Source organism: Sinocyclocheilus anshuiensis, unplaced genomic scaffold, assembly GCF_001515605.1.
Source record: "Sinocyclocheilus anshuiensis isolate Anshui unplaced genomic scaffold, SAMN03320099.WGS_v1.1 scaffold154, whole genome shotgun sequence".
Taxonomy (NCBI): Eukaryota; Metazoa; Chordata; class Actinopteri; order Cypriniformes; family Cyprinidae; genus Sinocyclocheilus; species Sinocyclocheilus anshuiensis.
The window spans coordinates 1,120,514-1,131,647 of NW_015546101.1; the positions used below are offsets into that span (position 1 = coordinate 1,120,514).

General features: G+C 35.3%; 1 protein-coding gene across 1 annotated transcript in view; it reads right to left on the minus strand.

Annotated features, from left to right (window-relative positions):
* The window catches only part of LOC107700359 (unconventional myosin-Ie-like), a 45,898-nt gene that overhangs the window by 23,486 nt on the left and 11,278 nt on the right, over positions 1-11,134 (minus strand). Inside the window, exons 7-15 of the mRNA XM_016501986.1 lie at positions 9,112-9,201; positions 8,299-8,430; positions 5,225-5,359; positions 4,933-5,065; positions 3,401-3,597; positions 3,235-3,315; positions 2,756-2,842; positions 2,549-2,635; positions 1,395-1,562 (exon numbers count right to left, since the gene is read on the minus strand). Of these exons, the coding sequence (XP_016357472.1) occupies positions 1,395-1,562; positions 2,549-2,635; positions 2,756-2,842; positions 3,235-3,315; positions 3,401-3,597; positions 4,933-5,065; positions 5,225-5,359; positions 8,299-8,430; positions 9,112-9,201 (1,110 nt within the window). The remainder of the gene's footprint in view (positions 1-1,394; positions 1,563-2,548; positions 2,636-2,755; positions 2,843-3,234; positions 3,316-3,400; positions 3,598-4,932; positions 5,066-5,224; positions 5,360-8,298; positions 8,431-9,111; positions 9,202-11,134) is intronic.

The window sequence follows — 11,134 nt, forward strand, 5'->3', positions numbered from 1 at the left end:
TTTTATAACCATTTCTTACTATGTGTCAGTAAGTTGTTGTTTTTTTAGCATGTGTGTTTGGCTCAGTGTTATTTTTTTAGGATTACTGATAAACTAATGTAGTTTGATTTGTATTAATTATCTGTTTTAGTTTCAGTTACAGTTGTAGTAATGTTGTAATTTTATTAGTTTTTTTATTATGTCTATATAGGTTTTTTATTAAGTTTTAGTTTTATTTAATTTGAGTTATTTCAGTACTTCAACATACAAAATGGAAATTAAATAATATATATATTGAATGTATTTATATATATGTACATGTATAGGTATGTGTGGCTGTACATACACGTATGTAGTTGTTTTTTGGTGTTTGGCTTAGTGTTATGTTAGAATCATTATTATACTCATACCTTTTGTTCTTTTAATATTTTGAATTGTTTTTAGCTTTATTTTTTTGTTTTCATTTAAATGTTTAGCTTTGAAACGTTGTTGTATGCATTTGTCATTTTTATTTAATTTCTTTTATTTTCTTAAATGTGTATATATATAGTATTTATAGAGTTTTAGCTTTTAGTTTTAATTACTTTTTCTTATTTGTAAGTCGCTTTGGATAAAAGCGTCTGCTAAATGACTAAAAGTAAAAGTAGAAGTAAACTTACAATCTTTGTATATACATCTGGGAAAGTATTTAAACCTCGCAAAAATGACTAAATTCATAAATAAATAAATAAATATTTCATTTGGTTCTGGACCTTGCTTTTATATTTATTATCATTATTTATACTGTACACTTGTATCATTTCAAAATATGTATCTCACAAATGCATGAATATTATATAATAAATCATTTGGAGACATCTGTATATTCTCCATTGTAATTTTCTTGAATAATAATAATAATAATAATTATTATTATTATTATTTTTTCCTTTTTATTTTCTCTTCCATTTTGTTTCATTTTTTGGTTAAGGTTTTATTTTGGCTCTTGTTGCTTGTTACTGTTTTTACCCATTTTGTTTATTTATTTATTATTTATTTATATGTAGTCAATGCTAGAAGACACAGATGTCGTTTTTTTAAATTAATGTCGGTTTTCCTTTGTCTGTAGAACATACTTATTATAAATCTAACGGTGCAGGATGTGGATGGGCTCCTCCTGCCTCCCCTCAGAGCACGCCTCATTGAACATGGGGTATGTGGATGGTACCACACATACTGAACTACCTCAAGGCAACAAAGAGTAAACGAGAGACTGAGAGAGAGAGTCGGAAGGAAAGAAACAGTGAGAGACAATGGCAAACAACAGGCAAAAAATAGTAGGAAAAAAAAAGGTAAAGAAAATGATTTAATAACACTGCAGAAGAGTGCGGGGAGGTGGATAAAGAGATGCTTGGTACAGAGAGAGGTATAAATACCTTGCCAGCGTAATGGTGGATGATGAAGCCCTGGTTCCAGCTGTTAAAGTGCTCGTGATTGTTGATCTGCATGCGGAGCTTCTGCAGCATCGTCTGATCTGCACCTTCACCCTTCGCGTGCATAGTAGCACACACATCGTCCAGTATACTCATCATGCCTGGAGGATTCTGGGAAAGCACACAAAATGATAGTGAGATATTGTAAAATGCATTCATATAATTAAAATTCATTTTGAGACATCCTATTAGGCTGCTTAATAATTTTATTGAATTATTATTATTATTTCATTCCTCTTCTTTTTTGTCAGGGTTTTATTTAGGCTCTTTTTGATTTTTACTGTTTTCACCCATCTTATTAATTTATTTATTCACTCGTTTATTTAATTATTCTTTCATTCTTTTTAAAAATATTCTGACCTGTGAAGCATCTTGATCTTGATTTTAAGTATGAAAGGTGGCATACAAATAAAAACTTTAATTAGTAGTAATAGTAGTAGTAGTAGAAGTATACACTTGTGTAGTAGTATGGTTTTAGGTAAGGTATAGCATGTTGCATTGCAAGGACATTAACTTTTACGTATTTTACTTTTAGTATATTATACTATATAAAACATCTACAAATATATTGTTCTAAAGTGTCTGAAACCATTTTAGACCACATTCACAGCCTTTCAAGCTTAATCAAAACTCAGGAAATGAACCATCATACATTAACCTGGATGAAAACAATCTGACACACACCGCGTCTGAACACACAGCTGTCAGAAAATTCAGATGTCTCTCTCAATCCACAGAGTCCAACGAAAGGAAAACAGCTTGTAAATTTCTCACAGACAAGCATTAGCTTTTAGCAGTGACACAGAGAAGCACTTTCTCACATGCTGTCACACTGACATGGATGGTTAAGGTTTTCCCTTGTGAATTTCATGGCTGTGTGTGTCTAGTTTCTCTGTGAGTAAAGCCAATTGAATTTGGATGCATATCAAGCATTTTGAGGCCATTAGACAAACAGTCACGGGAAGAGAAAGGAGGCTTGTGTGGATATTGATCTGAGCTAATGTTAGTTTTATTGATTTACCACACTAGACAATGAAAGATCATATCCAGCTTTTGCAATAGCTGGATGTTTGTTTTGCACAGTTAGTGAAACTTACTACTTTACTCTCAATGAGGTCACAGACAATCTTATTGTTGAAGTACTCTATGGGAGTCCATCGGATTCCTTCCTGCACATACTCTTCCTGAAAAGAGGAAAAGAGCAGATCATGAAATTGATCCTTTACTAGGGGTGCAGTAGATTTAAGACACAAATTCTACGTCACAGCAAAAACAAAAGCACAGGGGGAGAAATGAAATGTTACCTGCTCAGCTTTCAGAGTCAGCTCAATGAAAATCTGCTGCAGTTTTTCATTCACAAAGTTGATACAGAACTGTTCAAATCCATTTTTCTAAAAAGCAAATGAAAACAGAAAAGAGATAGTCATTATGAACCAAAAATAACACAGTAGTGGTGACAAAGGAAACAAATAAGTTGCAACTAAGCTTCAGTGATAATGTAACCATCACAAACAATGTTTCAACTGTTATTATTATCAATAGCATTTAAAATGCACAGTTGCTGCTCAAGAATTCATCAAATTAAAAGGGTTGAAAACTCTTTGAGATGATCAGTTTAGTCAAGCTCATTAATATGTTATCTGTTTACAAAAGCAGAGGGGAACCAATCCAGGCAATTAAAAATCAGTAATCTTCTCTCATTAGTTAGACTGGATAGCTACACATCCAGTTAACTGCTGTGAAAAGAATCACTCCATTAGTGACGAGTAAATAAAATACTCACCTGAAATATCTCAAAGCCATAAATATCCAATACTCCAATGTTCAGCTCCTGATGGTCCTTAACCATGGCTTTATTGATCGACTAAAGAAAAATAGGAAACCATTCAGTCCTTACTTCTTCTCTAACATCTGTTTTTACGAGGGATGTAGGTGTATATGGCTTGTACCTCCACCAGGTAGTCAAAAACACGAGCGTGCAGGGCTTTGGAGAGAGCGTCACGTGTGAAACACGCCTGTTCCACATTCAGAGTTACGTCTATAGACTCGGACTTGCCCCCCCACTTGCCATCTATCTTACGGCTGGTGAGTTTTTCTTTAAGGCGATGCTGATCGATGCCCAACAGGAAGGCAGGAAATGCCAGAACTATGAGCAGGAGAGAGAACAGTTTGGTAGAGTCAGAATGATAATTGCACACAGTGGTATATACAAGTGTTTCTAAATATGTAATATACAGTAGCTGTTCAAATGTTTGGGGTCAGTAAGATTTTTGGAATGTTTTCGAATGTTCTTATGAAATATTATTACAATTTATAAAAACTGAATTGTCAGCAGTCATTACTCCAGTCTTCAGTGTCACATGATCCTTCAGAAATCATTCTAATATGCTGATTTGATGCTCGAGAAACATTTCTTATTATTATCAATGTTGAAAACTGTTGTGCTACTTAATATTTTAGTTGAAACTGTGATACATTTTTTTTCAGGATTTTATGATGGAAAAGTTTAAAAGAAGCATTTATTTGAAATGTAAAATCTAAAAACAATATAATATTATATAACAATATAATATAATATAATATGTTAGATTATAATACAATTATAAAACTTTTCTTTTTCAATACATCTGACTCATGTGACTCATGCTTTTCGGTGTAGTCACAACACTCCTCTGAGGAGAGGCACGGGTGAGACACGAGTCACTAACAGCCCTGCGCCTCGCTCCATTTCTGATGAACCCCGCCTCGTCACTGACTCACTGCCCTCATTCAGTCCTGATAGTGATGCACTCTGTCATACTGCTTAAGTATGGCTCATTATTCAGTTGTTCGGGTGTGGTAGAACAGAGCGCACTAACTGGTCTCCCAAAACAATGCAACTATAAAAAGATCCGGGATTGTCCATGGCTCTCAAAACTACCCTTACACGGTGTCAATTAAAGACCTCTATTAAAATGTTATGTATTTGCAGTGGAAGATGTTATCCATAGAATTTATTTCCCAGGATGCATGAGCTCTTTGCATACGGTTTTGTCATAAGCAGGCAGCCGAGTATTTGTGCCGCGTGTGGTTTTTACATCGGCAAGCCAACACTAAATGTGTGAAAGCCGCTGGCGGCAGACAGGAAGAGGGGTTAGGGGGCTGGGAAGGGCCAGAACAGGAAAAGCACTGATTAGCTTTGTCTGCTCCCAGCACAGCAAACAGCCTCTGTCATTCAAGTGCATTGCTCCACCTGAGAGCTTTAAAACACTTGAAGGGAAGGAGAGAAAGAGGAAATGGGCTGGAAGTTCAGAATTTCACTGTGTAATTTTAGGCTGTGATGTAATATGCAGATACCAGGCGCATAAACAGAGCTCTGTTTTCTGGGGTAATATGGTGTGGCAAGACAGTTTGAGTTAATGCCATTAAATAATCTACAGCACATAGTTCAAACGAGGACACCGAAACGAGGAACTATGCAAAACTCAGTCTATGTACATACACTCGTCATTTTCTACAGCAGCATAATTCCCTGCTTCCTTGAAGCCGATGTTCCCAAGGTGAAGAATTCCTGCCACAATCTGCAGTACCAGGGTGCGGTCCATCCCTGAGATACCAATCACGTCCATGGCATGCTGGGGTCAGACAGAGGGAGGAGAGGGAGGTTACAACAACAGTGTCTGCAAATATGGAAATACTTGTCATATTTGAACAAGTAAATTTTTCACAGCTACATAAGACTCCCAGGACAGCAGAGTGTGACTGAAATACCAAGCTGCCTAAATCATACTTACCAAGGTTTCCTGGAAGTCGTGCTTGTCATTAATATCGTCAACCTTGTAGGAACCTGACTGGTTGAGGTAAGAGTAGTAATCCAGTTTGGTGATACCCAGACTACTTTTCTGGTCTCCATTGGCTCCCTCTATTAGCTGTGAAAAGATGTAATATTTTCTTCAAGTTCAGCACTTTTATGTCCCAAGGGTTGATTTGTACTAAAACCAATAAACATTTTTCAAATTTTGGTCACACTTTAGTTTGGGGACCAATTCTCACAATCAACTAACTATTAACTACAACTCAATAATGTCCTAATTTGCTGCTTATTAATAGTTAGTGAGGTAGTCGTTAAATTTATGTATGGGGTAGGATTAAGTGATGTAAAATATGGTAATGCATGCAGAATAAGGCAATATGTACTTTATAAATACTAATAAACAGCCAATATTCTAGTAATATGCATGCTAATAAGCAACTAGTTAATAGTGAGAATTGGTCCAAAACTAAAGTGTTACCCAAATTTTTTGTGTTATATTAAGGTCACATTAAAAAGGTCTCATAAACTTGTTACAGTAAATTTAGCTCCTAATAAAGTTTTTTGTAAAGGTTTTATATTATATTAGATATTTCTTCACCAGGCAAATAACAGTGTCAGTGAAAAGCATGCTTGAGATTAAATATGAGATGAAATATTAAGAAAATAATTATAAATCAATGTAAGCATCAGTTGTGAGATTATTATAGTTATTATGCATCATTTCCAATCAAGTTTAATCAAGTTTGTCAATTCATATACACTACCATTCAAAAGTTTGGTGTCAGAAATTTTTTATATATTTTATTTTTTTAAAGAAAGGATGCATTATTCAGCAAGAATGCATAAAAAAATCTAAAGTTTTTTATCTCAAATAAATGCGTTTCTTTTCAACTTTCTATTTATCAAAGAATCCTGAAAATATTTATTATGGTTTCCACAAAGATATTAAGCAGCACAATCATTTTCAACATTGATCAAAAGTAAGAAATGCTACTTGAGCACCAAATCAGCATATATTTTTTTCTCAAAAAAATGCAGCCTTGTTGAGCAAGAGACCTTGCAAAAACATTAAAAGAAATCTTACCACCCCTTAATGTCTGAACCTTAGTGTAAAAAGTCTGAGAATATTATTTAATGGTGTGTATTTCTATATAGGATACATGAAATGCTAGCTCTAAAATTAGCCCTGGCCAGTCAAAACAATACAAAAACGTTACAAAAGTTTTCAAATGTCATTTCCACCACGTCATTTTCACTACAAACACCATTAAACAATACAAAATTTAAGATGTGGAGGAAATTACACTGTGGTGGGATTTATGACTTTCTAAGGTTTCCTGGAAGTCGTGCTTGTCATTAATATCGTCAACCTTGTAGGAACCTGACTGGTTGAGGTAAGAGTAGTAATCCAGTTTGGTGATACCCAGACTACTTTTCTGGTCTCCATTGGCTCCCTCTATTAGCTGTGAAAAGATGTAATATTTTCTTCAAGTTCAGCACTTTTATGTCCCAAGGGTTGATTTGTACTAAAACCAATAAACATTTTTCAAATTTTGGTCACACTTTAGTTTGGGGACCAATTCTCACAATCAACTAACTATTAACTACAACTCAATAATGTCCTAATTTGCTGCTTATTAATAGTTAGTGAGGTAGTCGTTAAATTTATGTATGGGGTAGGATTAAGTGATGTAAAATATGGTAATGCATGCAGAATAAGGCAATATGTACTTTATAAATACTAATAAACAGCCTATATTCTAGTAATATGCATGCTAATAAGCAACTAGTTAATAGTGAGAATTGGTCCAAAACTAAAGTGTTACCCAAATTTTTAGTGTTATATTAAGGTCACATTAAAAAGGTCTCATAAACTTGTTACAGTAAATTTAGCTCCTAATAAAGTTTTTTGTAAAGGTTTTATATTATATTAGATATTTCTTCACCAGGCAAATAACAGTGTCAGTGAAAAGCATGCTTGAGATTAAATATGAGATGAAATATTAAGAAAATAATTATAAATCAATGTAAGCATCAGTTGTGAGATTATTATAGTTATTATGCATCATTTCCAATCAAGTTTAATCAAGTTTGTCAATTCATATACACTACCATTCAAAAGTTTGGTGTCAGAAATTTTTTATATATTTTATTTTTTTAAAGAAAGGATGCATTATTCAGCAAGAATGCATAAAAAAATCTAAAGTTTTTTATCTCAAATAAATGCGTTTCTTTTCAACTTTCTATTTATCAAAGAATCCTGAAAATATTTATTATGGTTTCCACAAAGATATTAAGCAGCACAATCATTTTCAACATTGATCAAAAGTAAGAAATGCTACTTGAGCACCAAATCAGCATATATTTTTTTCTCAAAAAAATGCAGCCTTGTTGAGCAAGAGACCTTGCAAAAACATTAAAAGAAATCTTACCACCCCTTAATGTCTGAACCTTAGTGTAAAAAGTCTGAGAATATTATTTAATGGTGTGTATTTCTATATAGGATACATGAAATGCTAGCTCTAAAATTAACCCTGGCCAGTCAAAACAATACAAAAACGTTACAAAAGTTTTCAAATGTCATTTCCACCACCGTCATTTTCACTACAAACACCATTAAACAATACAAAATTTAAGATGTGGAGGAAATTACACTGTGGTGGGATTTATGACTTTCTTGGGGAAAAAAAAAAAAAATCTCCTGGACAATGCTAGCAGACAAATGAAACAAACTAGTGAGAGTGTGAAAAGTGTTTTAGGAGGGTTTATTTTCTAAAAGTCCGCAAGGCCAAAAGTGTCCACAGTTGAAGAAAAAGTCCTAAATAAACGTAACCATAGGAAAACTCTCAAACTCTCCCTCTTGCAAAAATCCCAAGTGGTAAACTCAGAACAACGTGACCTGCTTTTCAGAGCCAAATGGCTCCATCTTCCCTTTCCTGAATTTTACTGCGGTTATTCATTCAATTTTTCCTCATAACGTGGTGTATTTATGCTACTGATGATCACAGTGACATCTTCTGAGAGAAGAAGCCCACCACGTGTCCTCATTCGCACCTGGTAGAAGATGTGGAAGCTCCTCTCTCCAGGATTCCGCATCACCACACGTGATTTTTCCAAAAGGAAGTTGGAGATTTTCCCACCATCTGGCTCACCGCCGGAACTGAACTGAATCTCAACGTATTTCCCCTGTCAGGGAAGATGAATGTTAAAAAGGCACAGATGTGATGTACTGCAGGTGGATGTCTATGCCCAGAACTGAAAATAAGAGGAAATAGGTGCTTTGACACACACAAACACCCTTCACTATCATTTAAATGTCTCTCTCTGTTCGTTTATGTGTGCTGCAGCTGTCCGCACTTACCAGACATGTCCAGAATTAAATCTGTAACAACACTACCAGCCCCTGTAGGACCCCTGAATTCATCTAGATGCTTTTTCATTCACAAAATTCTCCTATCCACTACACAAGCCATTTGTACCACTGCTAATCCATTCTTTTTACAACAAAACTACACCAGTCCCGAGAACAAAAACAAGACTGACATGTATGGGCATAATGAAGCAGAACTGCAAGTAAATGTGGCGTTCAACATATTTTGTAATGGCCGCTTTGGCCTGTGAGTATTTTTAAGCACAGTACTTGCCTTACGATAACATAATTTTTATCAAATGTTCTTATTGCAGTGGCAAAACATTGTTCTTTCTTTCTTTTTGTATTTAAACTGGATGATTACCCTTTTTTTTTGGTTCTAGTGCAACTGTTTTCCTCTTAAATTTATCATGAGGACAAGATGCAGCCCAGCTCAAGACATCTGCTGTCTCTTTTCTTCAATAAAATAAATCCATGGGAGGATGATCGGAGCTTACAAATCGACTGGAGTTGTTGTTCCTCACTGTCTTAGCATTCCCGAAGGCCTCCAAAAGAGGGTTGGACTGTAGAATGATGTCTTTGACATGCTGTGTGGATATAAACAGGAAAAAGAGAGAGATTGAGAGTTACGTTGACGTTTTGGAGGATTATAAGTACAGAACTTATGCTGATCTGGAACTGATGAAATGAGATCAGTAGGTAATACCCATCTTGTAGGGTGAATTCAGGTCAAATTGGTCATCTCAATGTCAAAAAATGGCCTAAATGACCTGAATTCACCGCACACATACATATCAACATCAGTATGCATGCACATTCCACACAGAATTTGCACAGCGTCGTCTACTTTGAGCAGCCAAGAGACAGACACACAGATGCAGAAGTTCTGGGATATCCAATACCATCGCTGTTTATGACATTTCACGTCTGGAGAATAAACTCCCATCTTTAAGTCCTTCCATCAAACATATCAAGTGTACAAATTGCATAAAGATATTTTTTAAGAAATTTGAAATTAAAAGTCACTTTGCTGTTGTAACCAAATTAGAGCTGAGGGCTTGTTTGCATTTGCAACACCAGGAAAAACACACATGGATAATTTGCAGATGGACAGAGAAAGGGTACCAACTACTGTGTGGACCACACAAGTAAAAAAAATGTATATACAGAGAGATGAAAAGAAAAGAAAATGTGGGAGATGAGCAAGAAATCAAGATGTACCATACAGCAGTGATGGTCATATGATCATGAGGCAATGTCACATTCGAGAGATCAGACAAAGCATACACAGACACAGCAGAGCAGGCCACGCAGTGAGACTTTCTGTTATGCAACAATACGCTACTTTGTTCAAGATACCATCAAACATACTCATCAAAACACAAGTAACAGCCTATTTACTATCAAATCATTGGATTTAATCATGGAATCATTTCAACACGGATAGTCTTTGTCCCAAATAAGTACAGTCGGACTCAAATATCCACTGAATTTTTGTGATTCAAAATTGAAATTTTATTTAGTGCAAGAATTCTATGCGATTAATTACAAACAAAATAAGGCTTTAAAACATTTATTAAATCAAGTAATTAGCCATACATTTTGGATCATGTTTAGATATTTTACCTGGAAGATTAGACAAAGGTACTCATAAAGAGTTCATGCAGCTCGAGTGATACCGACATTAAGCAAAAGGAGGAAAAACCAAATGAATTTCTTAAATTCATGTTAATTTTCACTCAATACATTATGCAAAATACAAGCATAACAAGACTTTTAGATTCCATTTTATATATGCATTAACAAACGGTTAATTCAATCAGATTAATACAAACAACAAGTATCAGTCCTCTGACTCTGAGCTCACTCACATGGCTCCTGAAGGGGCTGAGAGCGGGACACAGGACAGATCAGAAGGGGATTGTGGGGGACAGATGGCTGCTGGTGGGGTTTAGGGGATGAAAGAAAGATCGTAATAGATGGGGGAAGAGGAATAATGTCAGATGTGGCAAACTTTAGCATGGATCAGGATTCTGTTTAAAGGGGTCATATGATGTTGCTAAAAATAACATTATTTTGTGTATTTGGTATAATGAAATGTGTTTATGCGGTTTAAGGTTAAAAAAAACACATTATTTTCCACATACTGTACATTATTGTTTCTCCTCTATGCCCCGCCTTTCTGAAACGCGTCGATTTTTACAAAGCTCATCGGTCTGAAAAGCGAGGTGTGCTCTGATTGGCCAGCTATCCAGTGTGTTGTGATTGGCCGAATACCTCAAGCGTGTGACGGAAATGTTACACCCCTTACCATACTGTGATGCCCTGTCAGGCCGGAGCGACGAGACAAAACCAATAAAACCCATTATAAACTAGGCATTTGTTGCATCAAGTGGAGACATAATTACGGATTACAATGACTTATATTGTCTTTTTACGCGTTGCGTTGCATTGTGCAGAGTAAACATAAAACCATGTCTGCATTTGTGATCGGAGAAATGACAAACAACAAGCGCTACT